General features: G+C 56.0%; 2 protein-coding genes across 2 annotated transcripts; both read right to left on the reverse strand.

The window, feature by feature from the left end:
* Positions 1–800: 800 nt before the first annotated feature.
* LOC119714939 (carboxy-terminal kinesin 2-like) lies at positions 801–5,131 on the reverse strand. Its single transcript, XM_038172055.2, has 7 exons — positions 4,346–5,131; positions 3,107–3,268; positions 2,887–3,025; positions 2,664–2,803; positions 2,493–2,566; positions 2,314–2,389; positions 801–1,051 (listed from the first exon to the last, which is right to left on the reverse strand). Exons 1-7 carry the CDS (start codon positions 4,622–4,624, stop codon positions 1,007–1,009), a joined length of 915 nt encoding a protein of 304 aa, XP_038027983.2. The 5' UTR covers positions 4,625–5,131; the 3' UTR covers positions 801–1,006.
* A 5,621-nt stretch (positions 5,132–10,752) lies between these two features.
* Positions 10,753–20,571, reverse strand: LOC119714941 (carboxy-terminal kinesin 2). The gene is made up of 14 exons (XM_072032336.1): positions 20,460–20,571; positions 20,259–20,349; positions 19,929–20,168; positions 19,011–19,188; positions 18,250–18,396; positions 17,224–17,352; positions 16,863–16,973; positions 14,298–14,471; positions 13,059–13,220; positions 12,839–12,977; positions 12,616–12,755; positions 12,445–12,518; positions 12,266–12,341; positions 10,753–11,003 (listed from the first exon to the last, which is right to left on the reverse strand). Exons 1-14 carry the CDS (start codon positions 20,569–20,571, stop codon positions 10,959–10,961), a joined length of 1,818 nt encoding a protein of 605 aa, XP_071888437.1. The 3' UTR covers positions 10,753–10,958.
* Between the last annotated feature and the right edge of the window lie 518 nt (positions 20,572–21,089).

The following is a 21,089-nucleotide window of genomic DNA, read 5'->3' on the forward strand; positions in this document are numbered from 1 at the left end:
GGGCACTTTTGGATGGTCCAAAGGGGCTCGGAACACGTTTTCTGGGGCCCGATTTTTTAAAACATCTCCAATGCTGGCTAGGGCATTGTTTCGGGTTGCTCGGAAAGAGCGAACACGGAGGGTCCAGTTGCATGTGGGGCTGCGTAAAGGCTCCCCTGGGCAGTTCAGTTGTACCCAAAGCCTTCATTTTGGGGCACTTTTGTATTGGCGAAAGAGGCTCGGAATGCGTTTTCTGGGGCCCGATTTTTCAGTCGTCTCCGATGCCGGCTAACGCTGTATTTAGGCTTGCAGTGAAAGAGCGAACACGGAGGGTCCAGTTGCATGTGGGACTGCGTAAATGCTCCCCTGGGGAGTTCAGTTGTACCCAGATTATAATTAACTGGCAAAAAAAAGTCCCAAAGCATTAATTTATTGTTATTTGATGAGATTTTTCTCATCAGAATGTGGGACCCTGCAGGCTGTTCATATTCCCCTATAGGTGCCAAGAGGGGTATAGGACAGAAACGTGCTCTGGGGAAGGTTTTCCCTACAGTTTTTCCCTATAGAGCTCCCTGCTCTGCCCATCTGGACAAGGCAGATGAAACTGGGGAGATTTATTGTTATTTTAACCCCATTTTTAACAGATAAATCAGAGTTTCGGGGGTAGCACTGGAAACTAACATGACATGGGTGGAAGAACCAACGTTGGGGACAAAAAGGAACGTTTTTGGGGTCAAAACCGTGTGTTTTGGGGCAGATTGGAATTTCACACATAGGGTTGGTGCAGGCAGGAGAGGAAGAAAATTGATTGCAGCTGGAAATTGACAGCTTTTTTTTTTCTTTTAATTATTAGAAGAGTTTTTGCTTATTTACATGTTTATTAAGGTCAGGCTAAAAGGAACAGCTGCACACACCCCACGCAGACATCCCACCCCCAGAGGCGACAGCCTACACCCCCTGCACCCCCCCCACCACAAACGGGGGGGGGGGAGGGGAATTTGGGGGGGGGGTCCCGGTGGTCCCGGGGCTACTTCTTGTTGGCGTGGGCCGTGCCCACCATGCACTCGTTCACCTGCGAAGCGAACGAGGGGGGTGAGGGGGGTCCAGACCCCCAAATCTGCCCCATAACCCCCCCAAATGCACCCCCGTATCCTAAAACTGCCCCAAAATGCCCCCAAAAGGCCCCCCACTAACCCAAATCCAACCCAAACCCACCCCAAAAGGCCCCCCCGGATCCCAAACCTGCCCCATAACCCCCCCAAAAGGCCCCCATATCCCAAATCTACCCCAAACCCACCCCATAACCCCCCAAAAGCTGCCCCATAACCCATAACCCCCCAACTCACCCCCATATCTTAAATTTGCCCCATCACCCCCCAAAACCCACACCAAAACCCCCAAAATCACACCCCCATCCCAAATCCATCCCATAATACCCCAAAACCTGTCCCTAACCCTCCCAAACCTACCTCATAACCGCCAAAAACCTGTCCCCCATATCCCAAAATCTTCCCTTTATCCCCACTAAATCCCCCCATTCACGCCCCCATATCCCAAACCCACCCCCTAACCCCCCCCAAATCACCCCCCATATCCCAAACCTGCCCTATAATCCCCCCAAACCCACCCCAAAATCACACCATCCCGAACCTACCCCATAAACCAACCAAAACTTATCCTGTAAACCCCAAATCTTCCCCCCATATCCCATAACCCCACTAAATCATCCCCTTATATCCCAAATCTGCCCTATAATCCCCCAAAACCTCCCGAATCACACCCCCATATCCCAAACACACCCCATAACCTCCCCCAAATCCCCCCCATGTCCAAAATCCAAAACCCATACCCTGTACCCCAAACTCACCGTATAACCCCCCAAACCTGTCCCCCATATCCCATTACCTGCCCTCCTTATCCCATAACCCTACGAAATCACCCCCTGTGCCCCAAATTTGCCCTCTAACACCCCAAACCAACCCCCCCATCCCAAACCTGCCCCTGAACCCATCCCCACGTTCTCCCCCCCGAGCACCCCCAACACATCCCACATCTCCCCCAACCTCTGCCCGCAGATTTCCCACGGCACCCCAAATCACCGTGTCCCAAAGATCCCCAAATCCACCCCAAACGCCCCCCATACCATAATGTTTACCCCCCCCAAAATTCTTCCCCCCAAACCACCCCAAAACCCTCCTCCCCAACCTCAACCCTCCTCCCCAAGCCCTCCCTGCTCCCTCCCTCCAAAACCATCCCCAAAAACCACCCCAAAACCCTTCCCCACCCCCACCACAATCCAAACCCTCCCCTAAACCCCCATTATTTCCCCCAAACCTTGCTGGCAAAGCGCAGGGAGTTGAGCAACTCGGCGAAGTTCTCCTCCAGCGGCGAGATGTTGACGAACATGAGCCTGGGTGGGGGCGATCCACGGCATAGCGGGGTGTCCGAGCGGGGTGCACCCTACACCCTCGACCCTAAAACCACCCCGTGACCCTAAAAAAAACCCCGCTCACATTTTGGTGTTGCCCCTCAGCGAGTTTTGCAGCAGGTAGGTCAGCTTGCTGTTGCGGTATGGCACGTGCGGCTCCTACGGGGACAAAAATCGTTATAGGATGGGGAGGAAAGTGACAAAATTTTGGGGTCGTGGCCCCAAAATCGCTCTTTTTTCCCCAAAAAATCAGCACCTTGTTGGAGATGGCCATGATGACCAGCCCCAGCGTGGCCAGGCTGCTGTTGATGGCTTGGGTCTCGCGCAGCCGCTGCCCGCTGGCTTGGCATTTATCCAAGCGCTCGCTGCCCGTCAGGTCCACCAGGCTCAGCACCACTGGGTTGGGGGAGGATTTCGGGTGAGGAAGAGGAGGTCAGCACCCCCCGGGGAGGAAGAAAACCCCAAAAAGAGGCGCTCACAGCTGCAGCGGAGGGCGCGGGAGGCGTTGGAGCCCTGGATGTGGAGCTGGAAGACGCAGTGGCTGCGGGACGAGCGGTCGTTGAGCGCCGTGCGCGCCACCGAGCGCTTGGAGGCGGCCGTCTGCAGCAGCCCCAGCACCTGGGGGGGGGGGGCAAATTTGGGGTTAAAAAATGGAAAAATACGTCAAACGGACTCCGAGGGGGGTTTTGGGTTTCTTACCTTGTCCTCGGAGGCCACGGGGACGCAGCGCAGGTTGGGGACATGCAGCTCCTTGCTGGCCGAGCTGATGTGGCGGATCTCCAGCTCGCCCCCCCTGTCCCCCCCCAGCAGGTCCCGCAGCGCCTCGTTGTAGATCTCCAGGAAGCTGGCGCTGAAACTGTACTTTGGGGGGGTCAGGGGGGCGCAAAATCCCCCCAAAAAGGGGCCCTGAGTGCCTAAAGAACCACCAAAAGCCTCCAAACCCTATAAAGAACCCCAAAGAGCCCCCAAAAGAGCAGACCCAAAGTCCCCAAAGCTAAAGAAATTCCCCCCAAAACCCCACCCTAAACCCCCCCAAAAGCCCTGCTCCCCCAAAAAAAGCCCCCCAAAGCCCTAAACCCCCCCAAAAGCCCCCCAAATCCCTAACACCCTCCAAAAAAAGCCACAAAAAAGCCTCCAAAAGCCCTAACTCCCCCCCCAAAGAAGCCCCCAAAAGCCCTAAACCCCCCTAAAGAAGGCTCCAAAAGCCCTATATTAGCCTCCAAAAAGCCCTAACCCTCCCAAAAAGCCCCCCAAAAGCCATAACCCCCCCAAAGAAAAGAACCCCAAGAAGCCCTAAACCCCCCAAACACCTTAAACCCCCAAAAGTCCCAAAAGGCTCAAAACCCCCTCAAAAAAGCCCCTAAAAGACCAAATACCCCTAAAAAAAGCTCCCCAAAGCCCTAAATTAGCCCCCAAAAGCCCTAACCTCCCCCCAAAAAGCCCCCCAAAAGACCCCAAAGCCCTAACCCCCCAAAAAAAAGCCCCCAAAAGATCTAAATTAGCCTCCAGAAAGCCCTAATCCCCCTAAAAGCCCCCCAAAAGCCCTAACCCCCCCGAAAAGTACCCCAAGAAGCCCTAAACACCCCCCAAACACCTTAAACCCCCAAAAGGCTCAAAACCCCATACAAAAATGCCCCTAAAAGACCTAATCCCCCCCAGAAAAAGATCTCAAAAGCCGTAATCCCCCAAAAAAGGCCTAACCCCTCAAAAAAGCCTCCCAGAAGCCCTAAGGCCCCCCCAAAAGAGCTAACACACCCAAAGAAGCCCCCAAAAGCCCTAAGCGCCGCCCAAAGAAGCCCCAAAAAGCCTTAACCCCCCCCAAAGAAGCTCCTGAAAGCCCTAACTCCCCCCCAAAAAGCCCCAAAAGCCCCCAAATAGCCCTAAACCCCTCCCAAAAAAGCCCCCAACCCCCCCAAAACTCGGTGCCTCGGCCCCCACCTGCCACCCTTTGTGCTCCAGCTGGCGGGCGCCCCCGAAGAGGTGCGGCACGGCGCAGGGGATCACCCCCCAACTTGCGGGGTCGGCGCCCCCCGGCCCCTCCATGGTGTAGGTTTTGCCGCTGCCCGTCTGCCCGTAGGCGAAGATGCAGACGGGGTACCCGTCCAGGGACGACTGGGGGGGGACGGGGGGGGGTTTATAGGGCAAATGGGGGGAAAAAGGGGTCTTTTGGGGGAAAATAAGGGTCATTGGGGGGAGTTCAGGGGTAAACGGGGGCATTTGGCGTGGAAACTAGGGGGAAATAGGGCTCTTATGGGGGGGAAATGGAGGCGAAATGGGGGGAGTTCAGGGGCAAATGGGGGCGTTTGGGGTGGTGTAGTGGGTTTACGTGGCAAGGTTTTGGTAGCAGGGGGCCATAGGGGTGGTTTCTGTGAGAAAGATCTAGAAGCCGCCCCATGTTTGGGAAGGGCCCCGTTGTTTTCCAGATCTGAGCCAATAAGCGATGTTGTTTTGCGCCTCTGTGAGAGCATATTTAAGACAGGGAAAAAAACACTGCGCCACACAGCAGCCGGGAGAGTCAAGGGAGTGAGAAACAGCCTTGCAGGTGCCAAGGTCAGTGAGGAAGGAGGGGGAGAGGTGCTCCAGGCGCCGGAGCAGAAGTCCCCTGCGGCCTGTGGTGAGGCCCATGGTGAAGCAGGCTGTCCCCCTGCAGCCCATGGAGTACCACGGTGGAGCAGGGTTTCACGCTACAGCCCGTGGAGGAGACCACGGTGGAGCAGGTGGCCCTGCACCGATGGAGGCTGCCGCCTGTGGAAGACCCCTGCCGTTCCCAGCAATGCCTGTGCTTCAGTCCTAAAATACAGTCCTATCCCCATCAACTCTTCCAGTGTGACCCCATGTAAAGGGTCTCCAGGTGCCCTTATCACAGCTACTGCCTCTTGACAAACACTTTGCCAATGCGCATTAAAAAGAAGCTGTTGATGTTGTGTTAGGATCAGCTTCATTATACCACGTATGTCCCCGGGGAGCAATATATTAGTTCCCCAAATATAATCTAACATTTGCCGAGTAGGTTCCCCCTTTAAACCAGAATCATTTACTGTAGATCGTAATTGAGTTAGTAGTTTCCAGTCTAAATTTGTCATATTAACGGTCACATTCCCCTGTGCATCTGTTGGCGAGTATACTACCGGAAAAGCTTGTGTTAACTGTGCTGCCGTTTCATAATTCCCTTCACGCAGTGCCTCATTTGCTATTTGCCTCCATCGCTCCTTTCCAAGGCCAATAGGGCCTGGGTCAAAAGGCACGTTCAGGTCAACAGGGGGCGTAACAGCAAAGGCCTTCGATGGCTGCAGACCTTCTCTTCCCTGCGCCCCCGTTGTGAAGGGATTTATATTTGATAGAAATGAGTTAGCACTGGTCCTTTCACTTGCTCCTTTCTCACTTTCTATTGGAGCAGTTGGAGCTGTTGGTAGTGAAAGCTCCTCCTCTGCTACAGAGGACATTGTCACAGGCACCCCCGAAATTCCCGAGGCCCCCTGTGTAATAGTAAAAGTTCTAACGGAAGGTGGCAACGGGCAATCTGTTCCTTCCATATTTATTTGCTGTGGATTAACATTATTAATCCTTCTTGGTGGTCCTAACCACTCTGTTGCAGCAGCGGCAACTCTTTGTTCATCTTTATGTGTGGCTAATGCATTAGCCACTGCTCTCCATGGCCTCATCAAATCTCCCAGTAAACTTAACATCGTTCCTAACATCATCAAACAATTTATGTCCAAATTTACGCCACTCTGTTTGTTCAAAAAACTGTATCAGGATTTGTAAAACAACCCTTAGCTATCCCATATACTAATAACCCTGGCAAATCTTTTTCTACAATCTATATCTAAAATGCTCCGCTTTTCTAAAAAGCATTTGAGCAAATAATACGCCGCTTATCTTTTCATACCTTTATATACGTCGGTTGCAGCCTTTGCAAACACCTCGGCGGCGCTTTTCCGGCGGGACCCTAAATAGGCTCATCCCGGGTGCGGGGACTCCACGTCCTTTTCACCTTCCCGGCGTGGGTGCGGGGATTCTTGTCCTTTTCACCTCCTGGGCTGCGTTGCACGACCGGCTTCCCTTATTCCGTCCAACCGTGGCCCTGGATCACTGCCAGCAGTGTCCAAATCCCGTTCAGACCGGTCCCTGTTCGGGCGCCAATTTGTTGCCGACGGAAGGAAGACCCAGCACATCAATATGAGTGAACAGTGAACTTCAACTTTAATGGATAGCTCAGTCGTCTTTTATCTAGTTCGAACATAATCAACTCATACATATTGCAGAAACTAAGCTCAGGACTGGCTGACACTTCCCAGGCTTTTCAGTCTGGTCCTCCTTCTTTTGGCTACCTGTCCCACCTTAGGGACTTTCCCCGATGGCCCAAGGGCATCGTGCCCTTGAGCCTGATTGGCTCTCAGCCAGCTGAATACGTGCCAAGGCTCATGTGAGTTGAGTACTGTGCTTCACCAGCCCATTGTCTCCCAACTGCTCAACATTCACATGTCCTGCCTCACTTAACGATTCCTCCACAAACACTAATCCAAAAAAATAAGACGCTCAAAGCACTAACACAAAATATTAAGATGCTCAAAACCCTAACGCAAAAAATTAAGATGCTCCAAACCCTAACCCAAAAAATTAGGACACTCAAAACCCTAACCCTGGAGAACCTAACCTGAAAAAATAAATAAATAAATAAATAAATAAATAAATAAAAATAAATTTTAAAACCCTAACCCTAAATAATTGACCAAAAAGAAAACCCTAAGACCCTAACCCTAAAAAACCTTTCAACACTACAACCCATAAACTCTAAAACCCTAACACACTAACCCTGAAAAACTTAAAACCTTAACCCCCAAATCCCTAAAATACTAACCCTTAAAAATCCAAACCTAAACAACTGAAAATCCTAAACATAAACCCTGAGAATACTTACCCTGAAACCCAACCCTAGTGCCCTACCCCTGAAACCTTAAAAGCGTGAATCAATCTTTGGAAAATAACATAGGCGCAGGAGAGGATCTCACTACGCTTACCCTGACTCTGACTCTGACCCTGACCCTAACCCTAACCCTACCCCTAACCCTAAGCCTAACCCTCTAACCCTAACACTAACACTAACCCAAAACCTAACCCTAACCCTAACCCTACCCCTAACCCTAACCCCTAACCATAAACCTAACCCCCTAACCCTAACCCTAACCCCCTAACCATAACCCTAGCCCTAACCCTAACAAACCCTAACACTAACCCAAAACCCTAACCCTAAACCGAGCCCTAACCCGAACCCTAACCCTAATCCTAACCCGCCTAACCCTAACCCTAAACCTAACCCTAACCTCGATCCCGAACCCTAACCCCCTAACGATAACCCTAGCCCTAACCCTAACCCTAATGAACCCTAAGCCTAACCCTATCCCTAACCCTAACGCTAAACTTAACCCTAACCCTAAACCTAACGCCCTGACCATAACCCTAACCCTAACCCAAACCCTAACCCCAAACCCTAACACTACCCCTAACCCTAACCCCTAACCCTAACCCTACCCCCCTAACACTACCCCTAACCCCCTAACGATAACCCTAGCCCTAACCCTAACGAACCCTAACCCTAAACCAAAACCCTAACCCTAACCCTAACCCTAACCCTAACCCTTACCCTAACCCTAACCCTAACCCTAACCCTAACCCTAACCCTAACCCCCTAACCCTAACCCTAACCCTAACGCTAACCCTAACCCTAACCCTAACCCCAACCCTAACCCTAACCCTAATCCTAACCCTAATCCTAACCCTAATCCTAACCCTAACCCTAACCCTAACCCTAACCCTAACCCTAACCCTTACCCTAACCCTAAACCCTAACCCTAACAACCCTAACCCTCGTGGGAATGTTGTGGGATCTCCTTCTCTGAGGCGCCCGAAATAGGATCCTGACCCCAGTGCGGCGAGCACACACGACACCCGGGATGGAGCCAAAGGACCCAAGACTGAACCCGGTCCCCAGTGCAGCTAGCACACACGTCGCCCAGGACCGGAGCCCAGGGTCCACATACGGACGCCTGCCACTCTGGACTGTCTGAATCCCCGGTCCCCGGGACTGCGTAACTCCGAGCCAGTGAATGACAGCCTCCACGTCTTGACACGGCTGGCAGTCACACCGCTTGTGGCCGGACAACCGTTTCGTAGCATCTCCTTCCCCGAGGCGCCCGAAATGGGATCCGGACCCCGGTGCGGCGAGCACACACGACACCCAGGATGGAGCCAAAGGGCTCAGTAAGCTGGATCCACGCTGCCCGTGGAGGGACACTCGTGTCCTGTGATGAAATAGCGGAGCCGACCGAGGTCCAACCTGGACCTAGTGCGGCCAGCATATACATCGCCCAGGACTGGAGCGTGGGTGTTGGGAACAGACAGCTGCGGCTCCGGAGAGGACAGAACCCCAGGTCCCCACGACTGCCAGCCCACGAGGCAGCAGATGACAGCCTCACACTTCGCTGCAAGTCTGGCTCCCATGCCGCTCATGGCCGGACAACCGTGTCATGGGATCGTTGTCCCCTGTCCGCCAGAAATGGGATCCGGACCGCGGTGCGGCTAGCACACACGTCACCCAGGATTGAGCCTAGGGGTTCGGAAAGCCGGACACACGCTGCCCGCGGAGGGACACTCGTGTCCTGCCATCGCCATAGCGGAGCCGACCGAAGTCTGACCCGGACCCCAGTGCGGCTAGCACACATGTTGCTCAGGATAGGAGCGTGGGTGTTCGGGATGGACAGCTGCCGCTCCGGACAGGACAGAACCCCAGGTCCCCGCGACTGCCAGCCCACGAGGCAGCGGATGACAGCCTCACGCTTCGCTGCAAGTCTGGCTCCCATGCCGCTCGTGGCCGGACAACCGTGTCGTGGGATCGTTGTCCCTAATCCGCCCGAGAAGGGATTCTTACCCCGGCGTGGCTAGCATACACGTCTCCCAGGACCAGAGTCTAGGCATTCGGGAAGAACGGCCGCCGCTCCGGACTGGACAGAACCCCTGTCTCGGGGACGGACAGTTCCCGAGTGAGCGGACCACAGCCTCCTGCTTCGCGGCAAGGCTGGCACCCACACCACTTGTGGCCGGTCACCCGTGTCGTGGGATCACCTTCCTCGAGCCACCCGAGACAGAACCCGGACCCCGGCGCGGCTAGCACACACATCGCCCAGGACCGGAGCCCAGGGTCCACATCCGGACGCCTGCCGCTCTGGACTGTCTGAATCCCCGGTCCCCGGCACTGCGTAACTCCGAGCCGGTGAACGACAGCCTCCACTTCTCGACACGGCTGGCAGCCACAGCGCTTGTGGCCGGACAACCGTTTCGTAGCATCTCCTTCCCCGAGGCGCCCGAAATGGGATCCGGACCCCGGTGCGGCGAGCACACACGACACCCAGGATGGAGCCTAGGGGTTCAGAAAGCCAGACCCACGCTGCCCGTGGAGGGACACTCGTGTCCTGCCATCAAAATAGCGGAGCCGACCGAGGTCCGACCCGGACCCCAGTGCGGCTAGCACACACATCCTTCCTTTGGGGGCACTTTTGGATGGTCCAAAGGGGCTCGGAACACGTTTTCTGGGGCCCGATTTTTTAAAACATCTCCAATGCTGGCTAGGGCATTGTTTCGGGTTGCTCGGAAAGAGCGAACACGGAGGGTCCAGTTGCATGTGGGGCTGCGTAAAGGCTCCCCTGGGCAGTTCAGTTGTACCCAAAGCCTTCATTTTGGGGCACTTTTGTATTGGCGAAAGAGGCTCGGAATGCGTTTTCTGGGGCCCGATTTTTCAGTCGTCTCCGATGCCGGCTAACGCTGTATTTAGGCTTGCAGTGAAAGAGCGAACACGGAGGGTCCAGTTGCATGTGGGACTGCGTAAATGCTCCCCTGGGGAGTTCAGTTGTACCCAGATTATAATTAACTGGCAAAAAAAAGTCCCAAAGCATTAATTTATTGTTATTTGATGAGATTTTTCTCATCAGAATGTGGGACCCTGCAGGCTGTTCATATTCCCCTATAGGTGCCAAGAGGGGTATAGGACAGAAACGTGCTCTGGGGAAGGTTTTCCCTACAGTTTTTCCCTATAGAGCTCCCTGCTCTGCCCATCTGGACAAGGCAGATGAAACTGGGGAGATTTATTGTTATTTTAACCCCATTTTTAACAGATAAATCAGAGTTTCGGGGGTAGCACTGGAAACTAACATGACATGGGTGGAAGAACCAACGTTGGGGACAAAAAGGAACGTTTTTGGGGTCAAAACCGTGTGTTTTGGGGCAGATTGGAATTTCACACATAGGGTTGGTGCAGGCAGGAGAGGAAGAAAATTGATTGCAGCTGGAAATTGACAGCTTTTTTTTTTCTTTTAATTATTAGAAGAGTTTTTGCTTATTTACATGTTTATTAAGGTCAGGCTAAAAGGAACAGCTGCACACACCCCACGCAGACATCCCACCCCCAGAGGCGACAGCCTACACCCCCTGCACCCCCCCCACCACAAACGGGGGGGGGGGAGGGGAATTTGGGGGGGGGGTCCCGGTGGTCCCGGGGCTACTTCTTGTTGGCGTGGGCCGTGCCCACCATGCACTCGTTCACCTGCGAAGCGAACGAGGGGGGTGAGGGGGGTCCAGACCCCCAAATCTGCCCCATAACCCCCCCAAATGCACCCCCGTATCCTAAAACTGCCCCAAAATGCCCCCAAAAGGCCCCCCACTAACCCAAATCCAACCCAAACCCACCCCAAAAGGCCCCCCCGGATCCCAAACCTGCCCCATAACCCCCCCAAAAGGCCCCCATATCCCAAATCTACCCCAAACCCACCCCATAACCCCCCAAAAGCTGCCCCATAACCCATAACCCCCCAACTCACCCCCATATCTTAAATTTGCCCCATCACCCCCCAAAACCCACACCAAAACCCCCAAAATCACACCCCCATCCCAAATCCATCCCATAATACCCCAAAACCTGTCCCTAACCCTCCCAAACCTACCTCATAACCGCCAAAAACCTGTCCCCCATATCCCAAAATCTTCCCTTTATCCCCACTAAATCCCCCCATTCACGCCCCCATATCCCAAACCCACCCCCTAACCCCCCCCAAATCACCCCCCATATCCCAAACCTGCCCTATAATCCCCCCAAACCCACCCCAAAATCACACCATCCCGAACCTACCCCATAAACCAACCAAAACTTATCCTGTAAACCCCAAATCTTCCCCCCATATCCCATAACCCCACTAAATCATCCCCTTATATCCCAAATCTGCCCTATAATCCCCCAAAACCTCCCGAATCACACCCCCATATCCCAAACACACCCCATAACCTCCCCCAAATCCCCCCCATGTCCAAAATCCAAAACCCATACCCTGTACCCCAAACTCACCGTATAACCCCCCAAACCTGTCCCCCATATCCCATTACCTGCCCTCCTTATCCCATAACCCTACGAAATCACCCCCTGTGCCCCAAATTTGCCCTCTAACACCCCAAACCAACCCCCCCATCCCAAACCTGCCCCTGAACCCATCCCCACGTTCTCCCCCCCGAGCACCCCCAACACATCCCACATCTCCCCCAACCTCTGCCCGCAGATTTCCCACGGCACCCCAAATCACCGTGTCCCAAAGATCCCCAAATCCACCCCAAACGCCCCCCATACCATAATGTTTACCCCCCCCAAAATTCTTCCCCCCAAACCACCCCAAAACCCTCCTCCCCAACCTCAACCCTCCTCCCCAAGCCCTCCCTGCTCCCTCCCTCCAAAACCATCCCCAAAAACCACCCCAAAACCCTTCCCCACCCCCACCACAATCCAAACCCTCCCCTAAACCCCCATTATTTCCCCCAAACCTTGCTGGCAAAGCGCAGGGAGTTGAGCAACTCGGCGAAGTTCTCCTCCAGCGGCGAGATGTTGACGAACATGAGCCTGGGTGGGGGCGATCCACGGCATAGCGGGGTGTCCGAGCGGGGTGCACCCTACACCCTCGACCCTAAAACCACCCCGTGACCCTAAAAAAAACCCCGCTCACATTTTGGTGTTGCCCCTCAGCGAGTTTTGCAGCAGGTAGGTCAGCTTGCTGTTGCGGTATGGCACGTGCGGCTCCTACGGGGACAAAAATCGTTATAGGATGGGGAGGAAAGTGACAAAATTTTGGGGTCGTGGCCCCAAAATCGCTCTTTTTTCCCCAAAAAATCAGCACCTTGTTGGAGATGGCCATGATGACCAGCCCCAGCGTGGCCAGGCTGCTGTTGATGGCTTGGGTCTCGCGCAGCCGCTGCCCGCTGGCTTGGCATTTATCCAAGCGCTCGCTGCCCGTCAGGTCCACCAGGCTCAGCACCACTGGGTTGGGGGAGGATTTCGGGTGAGGAAGAGGAGGTCAGCACCCCCCGGGGAGGAAGAAAACCCCAAAAAGAGGCGCTCACAGCTGCAGCGGAGGGCGCGGGAGGCGTTGGAGCCCTGGATGTGGAGCTGGAAGACGCAGTGGCTGCGGGACGAGCGGTCGTTGAGCGCCGTGCGCGCCACCGAGCGCTTGGAGGCGGCCGTCTGCAGCAGCCCCAGCACCTGGGGGGGGGGGGCAAATTTGGGGTTAAAAAATGGAAAAATACGTCAAACGGACTCCGAGGGGGGTTTTGGGTTTCTTACCTTGTCCTCGGAGGCCACGGGGACGCAGCGCAGGTTGGGGACATGCAGCTCCTTGCTGGCCGAGCTGATGTGGCGGATCTCCAGCTCGCCCCCCCTGTCCCCCCCCAGCAGGTCCCGCAGCGCCTCGTTGTAGATCTCCAGGAAGCTGGCGCTGAAACTGTACTTTGGGGGGGTCAGGGGGGCGCAAAATCCCCCCAAAAAGGGGCCCTGAGTGCCTAAAGAACCACCAAAAGCCTCCAAACCCTATAAAGAACCCCAAAGAGCCCCCAAAAGAGCAGACCCAAAGTCCCCAAAGCTAAAGAAATTCCCCCCAAAACCCCACCCTAAACCCCCCCAAAAGCCCTGCTCCCCCAAAAAAAGCCCCCCAAAGCCCTAAACCCCCCCAAAAGCCCCCCAAATCCCTAACACCCTCCAAAAAAAGCCACAAAAAAGCCTCCAAAAGCCCTAACTCCCCCCCCAAAGAAGCCCCCAAAAGCCCTAAACCCCCCTAAAGAAGGCTCCAAAAGCCCTATATTAGCCTCCAAAAAGCCCTAACCCTCCCAAAAAGCCCCCCAAAAGCCATAACCCCCCCAAAGAAAAGAACCCCAAGAAGCCCTAAACCCCCCAAACACCTTAAACCCCCAAAAGTCCCAAAAGGCTCAAAACCCCCTCAAAAAAGCCCCTAAAAGACCAAATACCCCTAAAAAAAGCTCCCCAAAGCCCTAAATTAGCCCCCAAAAGCCCTAACCTCCCCCCAAAAAGCCCCCCAAAAGACCCCAAAGCCCTAACCCCCCAAAAAAAAGCCCCCAAAAGATCTAAATTAGCCTCCAGAAAGCCCTAATCCCCCTAAAAGCCCCCCAAAAGCCCTAACCCCCCCGAAAAGTACCCCAAGAAGCCCTAAACACCCCCCAAACACCTTAAACCCCCAAAAGGCTCAAAACCCCATACAAAAATGCCCCTAAAAGACCTAATCCCCCCCAGAAAAAGATCTCAAAAGCCGTAATCCCCCAAAAAAGGCCTAACCCCTCAAAAAAGCCTCCCAGAAGCCCTAAGGCCCCCCCAAAAGAGCTAACACACCCAAAGAAGCCCCCAAAAGCCCTAAGCGCCGCCCAAAGAAGCCCCAAAAAGCCTTAACCCCCCCCAAAGAAGCTCCTGAAAGCCCTAACTCCCCCCCAAAAAGCCCCAAAAGCCCCCAAATAGCCCTAAACCCCTCCCAAAAAAGCCCCCAACCCCCCCAAAACTCGGTGCCTCGGCCCCCACCTGCCACCCTTTGTGCTCCAGCTGGCGGGCGCCCCCGAAGAGGTGCGGCACGGCGCAGGGGATCACCCCCCAACTTGCGGGGTCGGCGCCCCCCGGCCCCTCCATGGTGTAGGTTTTGCCGCTGCCCGTCTGCCCGTAGGCGAAGATGCAGACGGGGTACCCGTCCAGGGACGACTGGGGGGGGACGGGGGGGGGTTTATAGGGCAAATGGGGGGAAAAAGGGGTCTTTTGGGGGAAAATAAGGGTCATTGGGGGGAGTTCAGGGGTAAACGGGGGCATTTGGCGTGGAAACTAGGGGGAAATAGGGCTCTTATGGGGGGGAAATGGAGGCGAAATGGGGGGAGTTCAGGGGCAAATGGGGGCGTTTGGGGTGGTGTAGTGGGTTTACGTGGCAAGGTTTTGGTAGCAGGGGGCCATAGGGGTGGTTTCTGTGAGAAAGATCTAGAAGCCGCCCCATGTTTGGGAAGGGCCCCGTTGTTTTCCAGATCTGAGCCAATAAGCGATGTTGTTTTGCGCCTCTGTGAGAGCATATTTAAGACAGGGAAAAAAACACTGCGCCACACAGCAGCCGGGAGAGTCAAGGGAGTGAGAAACAGCCTTGCAGGTGCCAAGGTCAGTGAGGAAGGAGGGGGAGAGGTGCTCCAGGCGCCGGAGCAGAAGTCCCCTGCGGCCTGTGGTGAGGCCCATGGTGAAGCAGGCTGTCCCCCTGCAGCCCATGGAGTACCACGGTGGAGCAGGGTTTCACGCTACAGCCCGTGGAGGAGACCACGGTGGAGCAGGTGGCCCTGCACCGATGGAGGCTGCCGCCTGTGGAAGACCCCTGCTGGAGCAGGCCCCGGGCCGGACCTGTAGCCCGTGGAGAGGAGACCATGCAGGAGCAGGTGATCTGGCAGGAGCTGCTGCCCGTGGGGAACCCAGGTTGGAGCAGTTTTCTCCTGAGGGATGGAGCCCGTGGTACGGACCCATAACTGGAGCAGCTCTGGAAGAGCTGCTGCCTGTGGGAAGCCCACGCCGGATCAGTTCGTCAAGGACTGCATCCCGTGGGTGGGACCCCACAGCACAGGGCACGAGAGTGACTGAGAAGGAGCGGCAGAGAAGAAGTGCTGCAGACTGACCATAACCCCCATTCCCCCACTCCCCTGCGCCGCTCGGGGGGAGGAGGTGGAAGAGGGTGGATGGGGGGGAGGTGCTTTTGGTTTCTTTCCTTTGTTTCTCACTTCTCTAGCTTGTTAGTAATGAGCAATAAATCTTACTATCTGTCTTCTTATGCTGAGTCTGGTTTGCCCGTTACACTAATTATTGCGTGATTTTCTCGTCCTTATCTCAATCCTTGAGCCCCTTCCACATATTTTCTCCCCATTCCTCTTTGAGGAGGGGGAGTGAGAGAGCGGCTGTGGTGGAGCTCGGCTGCCCACTCGAGCGGAACCATGACAGGTGGAAACTGGGAGGAATGGGGGCACTTGTGGGGGAAATGGGTGGGAAATAGGGGTCTTTTGGGGGAAAACGGGGCAAATGGGGGCATTTGGGGTGGAAATAGGGGGAAATAGGGCTCTTTGGGGGGGGAAATAGGGTGGAAACTGGGGGGAATGGAGGCACTTGTGGGGGAAATAGGGGTCTTTGGGGGGAAATGGGGGCATTTGGGGTGGAAATAGGGGGGAATGGGGGCACTTGTGGGGAAAATGGGCAAAATAGGGGTCTTTGGGGGGAGTTCAGGGGCAAATGGGGGTGTTTGGGGTGGAAACTGGGGGAATGGGGGCAGAAACAGGCATTTATGGGGGAAATTGGAGCACTTAGGGTGGGAAGGGGGAGCTTTGAGGTCAGTTCGGGGAGAAATGGGGAGACTTTGGGGGGAGTTCAGGGGCAAACAGGGGGCTTTGGGGTGAAAACCGGGGGAAATAGGGACACTTTGGGGTGGAAATTTGGGAGCCTTTGGGGGGCAACAGGCAGAAATGGGGGCATTTATAGGGGAAATGGGGGGGCTTTGGGGTCAGTTCAGGGAGAAACGGGGGCCTTTGGGGGAGCGTGGGAAGGAAATGGGGGCACTTATAGGGGAAATGGGGGGCCTTTGGGGGTGGAAAAGGGGGAAATGGGATAGAAACAGGGGCCTTGGGGGGGAAATGGGGACTTTTTGGGGGAAACAGGGGCACTTTGGGAGCAGTTCAGGGGAAAATGGAGGCATTTTGGGGGGAAACGGGGGCCTTTGGGGTCACTTGTGTCAAACGGGGGCGCTTTGGGGGGAAATAGGACATTTATGGGGGAAATAGAGGAAGACGGGGGAGTTTGGGGGGGGGAATGGGCAGAAACTGGGACCTTGGTGGGGAAAGAGGGGGATTTATGGGGGAAATGGGGGCAGTTTGGGGGGAAATGGGGAAAAAGGGGCTTTGGGGGACAGTTTGGGGGGGGTTGGGGGGGTAAATGGGGGGATTTATGGGGGAAAAAAGGTAGAAATGGGGACCCTGGGGAGCACTTGGGGGGGTTTGGGTGGCGATGGAGGCACTTTGGGGTGAAACACGGGGGAAACGGGCAATTTTGGGGAAAAGGGGGGGGTCCTTTATGGGGGGGCACCTGCACGAGCAGCGCGATCTCCTCGAAGACGTCCTCCTGCGAGGCGCCGGGCGGGAAGACGCGGTCGAAGCTGAAGTCGTAGCGCACCTCGCCCCGCCGCCCCATATGGGACTGGGGGGGGAAATTAGGGTCGGGGGGGGAAATAGGGTCAGGGGGGACGTGTCAGGATTTGGGGGGGTCACCACGAGCCCTATTCCCAGCCTGATGTGCAATACGGGGAGATATCGGGCTTATAGGGCCTCCTGCCCCTGTTATAGGGCCGCCCGCTTGTAGGGCCGTGGAGGATTTGGGAGCGGGAGCAGCAGGGGGTGCCCCCCCCCAGCCCTGATTTGGGGTCGGGGTACCCCAAATTGGCGCTCACCCCCTCGGTCCTGCAGAGCACCAGCGTCTTGTTGTCCTCGGGGGGGAAGTGGAGGTGCTCCAGCCCCTTCTGCGCCTCCTGCTCGGCCGCCAGCAGCGGGCGCACGTGGCAGAAGACGCGGATGTTCCCCTGGGGAGGGGGAAAAAAAAGGGAAAAAAAGGTATTTTGTAGAATATCGATGACTTGAAGAGGACTGGCCCTAAAACGGAGCCTTGGGGGATCCCAATGGTGACCTGATGTGGCCCCAGTTGCCACAGTCCTGAGCCCTGCCCGACTGCCACTTGTCAGACAGATGTTTCTGTATTTTTCTGTATTTATATATGGATATATAAGAAAAACTTTCAGAGTTAAATATTTATATTCTTATATACTCTTACAATTTTGAACAAAAAAACAGAAACGAACCATGACCATTCTGTTGTTTATAGATTTTGAGCAAAACCCCAAAAAAACTATGTATTTTTTTAATTTTGAGCAAGAAAAACTAAGCATTTTATATATTTTTTTTTAATTTGAGGGAAAATTAAGTGTTTTTTTTTTTTTACTGAGCAAAAAAATGTTTTTGTATTTTTAAAAATTTGGGGCAAAAACATATGTATTTGTTAAACTCTGAGCAAAAAAGCTCAAAAAATGAAATGAGTTATTCTATTTTAAATTTTGAGAAATAAAAGAAGTGTTCTTTTGACTTTTTAAAATTTCAATAAAAATCAAAAAAGAAAGATGATTTTTTTATTTCAATTTTGAGCAAACTAAAAAAAGGTTTTGTTTTTCAGTTTCGAGAAAAAAGAATAAATTATATTTTTTAACTTTGAGGAAAAAACAGAAAGGAATGTTATTTTAAAAAAAAGTTTAAGCAAAAAAAACACTTTTTTTTAAATTTTGACAAAAACAAAAAATGAACGATTATTATTATTTATTATCAATTATTATTATTATTATTTTCATGTTGGGGCAAAAAATCCCCCGAAACGAATCCTGGTTTTTAAATTATTCTTGGTATTTTCAGTGTCAGCCCCCTCGGTGCACCTTGAGCTCCTGCAGCTGGTTGTGCAGGCGGAGCCGCTCCATCTCCAGCGCGTGCAAATGCTCCTCCTGCGCCGCCGCCAGCGCCCGCAGCTCTGACACCTCCGCCTTGCGCCGTGACAGCACCCCCGACACCTCCCGCAGCTCCGCCTGGGGGGGAAAGGCCCGACTCCGTTGGCCAAGAGGGGCGCCCAACGCCGTCGGCCAAGACGGGGGCGCCCAGAATTGGATGTAAAATATCAAAACTTTAGGGAAAAACCACACAGAACTTGGGTACCCCGTCCGCGAAGAGCTTGTAGAAAAAGCACCAAGAATTTTGGGAAATAACCTATAAAATCTTCGGGAAGAGCCCCCCAGAAAAACATGGGGAAAAACCATCCAGAATACGGGGGGAGGGGAAACCCACCAAGATTTGGTTGGGAAACACACAGAATTGGTGGAAACTCCCCCAAAGTTTGCGGGAAAAGCCAAGCAGAATTCGGGGAAGAGCCCCCAAAATCTGGAGGAAATGCCCCAATATCAGAAAGGGTTGGGGGGGAAGACGCCAATAATCAGGGGAGCCTAAGATAATAATTTAGGGGGGTACGGGGAATAATTTGGGAGAAGACAACAATTGGGGAAAAATCCGGCAAAACACCCCGAAATCGGGTAAAAAGCCCCCCGAAGCATCTCCAGCTGCGCTCCTCGCAGCCCATTTTGGGGCAGAATCCCGCGTTTTGCTGGTTTTGCCCCGTGGGGGGGGGGGAAATCAGCCTCGTACCCACCTGGGTGGCCCCCAGCTGCTCCTCCCGGTCCCGCGCCGCCTCCCGGAACTCCTCCAGCTCCCGGTGCCGCTCCTGGAGCTCAGCCGCCAGCCGCTGCTGCTCGGCCGCCTGCGCCTCCGCCTCCCGCTGCCACCGGGACCGCTCCTCCCGGGACTGCTGCAGCTCCGTGCGCAGAGAGCTGGGAGGCACCGGGGGGGGGGTGCCGTTACCGGAGGGGGGGGGGGTCTCTGTTATCGGAGGGGGGGTCCCCGGGTATCGGAGGGGGAAGGGGAGGGGGCTTCCGTACCCTGAGGGGGGTTCCCAGTACCAGACGGGGAAGGGGGAGAGTCCCCGGTTACCGGAGGGGGGTCCCCGGGCACTGGAGGGGGAAGGGGACGGGTCCCCGGTTACCAGGGGTTCCCCTGTTACTGGAGGGGGGGTCTCCGGGTACTGGAGGGGGAAGGGGAGGGGTCCCCTGTTACCCGACGGGGGTTCCCGGTTAACGGAGGGGAAAGGGGGAGGGTCTCCGGTTACCGGGGGGGGGGGGTCCCCGCTACCGGAGGGGATAGGGGGAGGATCACCAGTTATCCAAGGGAGGTCCCCGATATTAGGGGGGAAAGGGACAGGTCCTCTATTACCGGAGGGGGGGTGTCTCCGATACCTTACAGGGGTCCCCGGGTACCGGAGGGGGAAGTGGAGGGTGCTGCCATACCCAGAGGGGGGTTCCCGCTACCGGAGGGGGAAGGGGACGGGTCCTCTGTTACCGGGGGGGAGTTCTCGGTTACCGGAGGGGGGTCCCCGATACCGGAGGAGGAAGGAAACGGGTCCCCCGTTACTGGAGGGAGGTCCCTAGGTACAGGAGGGGTCAGGGGACAGGTCCCCGGTTACCGGGAGGGTGCAAACCGGTACCGGGGGGGGGGATGTTACCGGGGCTCTCACCTCACTTGTCTGCCCAGCTCCTCCTCCCGGGCCCGGCTGTGTTGCAGCTGCTCCCGGAGCTGCCGGTTGTCATCCTCCAGGCCCCTTATCTTCTCCCGCAGCTCCGCCAGCTGCCCCCTCGGGTCCCCCGCCGCCGCACCCCCGGTACCGGAGGCGGCGCTGCTAATCCCGAAGCCGCCCCCGGGGCCTTCTTCCCGGCCTGGGGGGCTGCGGCGACGGTCATGGCCTTGCGGAGAAGCCCTGGGGGGGGCACGGGGGGGGGCACCGCGACCGAACGGTGGAACCGGGACCCCCCCGGTACAACCAGGACCCCCCCCGGTGCCGCCCTACCTGGGCCTGGTGCCGTCGGGACGCTGATAGCCCGCAACGGGGCGCGGCTGCTGGGAGCCCAGCCCGCTCGGGGCCCGGAGCAGCGCCGTTTCTACGGGAGAACGGGAGGGTGAGACCGGAACCGGCACCGGGAACGGCACCGGGAACGGGAGCGGGGCCCAACCTGTTCGGGAGCCTCCGGCTCAGGCGCGGCCGCCGCGCGCTTGGCGTGGGCCTTGCGCACCGGTAACCGGGAGGCGGCCGGAAGTGACGCAGCCGCCGCCGTGGCTGGTACCGGGTGGGCGCCGCCGCCGCCGCCGGGCCTTGCCGCCATTGCTGCGCGCGCACTCAAACCGCGCCCGCCCCGCGCTCCCATTGGGCGCCGCCTCCGCCAATCGCCGCGCGCCGCCCCGGGGCGCCAGCCAATAGGGAGGCGCGCGGGGCGTCACGTGGCCGCGCCCGCCGGGTAACAGCCGGCAGGGAGGGAGGGGGGAGGCGGGGCTTTAGAAGTAGAGGGCGGGGCTTAGGCGGTGGGGGCGGGGTTTGGGGTTTGGGGGCGGGGTTTAGGGGCTGGGGGCGGGGTTTGGGGAAAAGGGGGCGCGGTTTGGAGCCGGGGGGGGCGGGAGCAGGGCCGGTCCCCGGTGGGGGGAGGGGGAGGGGGCCGGTGTCGCAGTCCCTCCGCGCCCCCCTCTGGGCCCCCCCCCGCCGCCGCTGCCACCGCTGCTGCGTCACGGCCCTGCCGCTCGGCCCCACCGCCTCCAGTAAGGAACCCCACGGGACACCCCTCAAAAAAAAAAAAAAAAAAAAACAACCCGGTCTCATGCCCCCCCCCCCGAGATCCGGGCTCGGGAC

The sequence above is a fragment of the Anas platyrhynchos genome, chromosome 38, assembly GCF_047663525.1.
Source record: "Anas platyrhynchos isolate ZD024472 breed Pekin duck chromosome 38, IASCAAS_PekinDuck_T2T, whole genome shotgun sequence".
In the NCBI taxonomy this organism is placed as follows: Eukaryota; Metazoa; Chordata; class Aves; order Anseriformes; family Anatidae; genus Anas; species Anas platyrhynchos.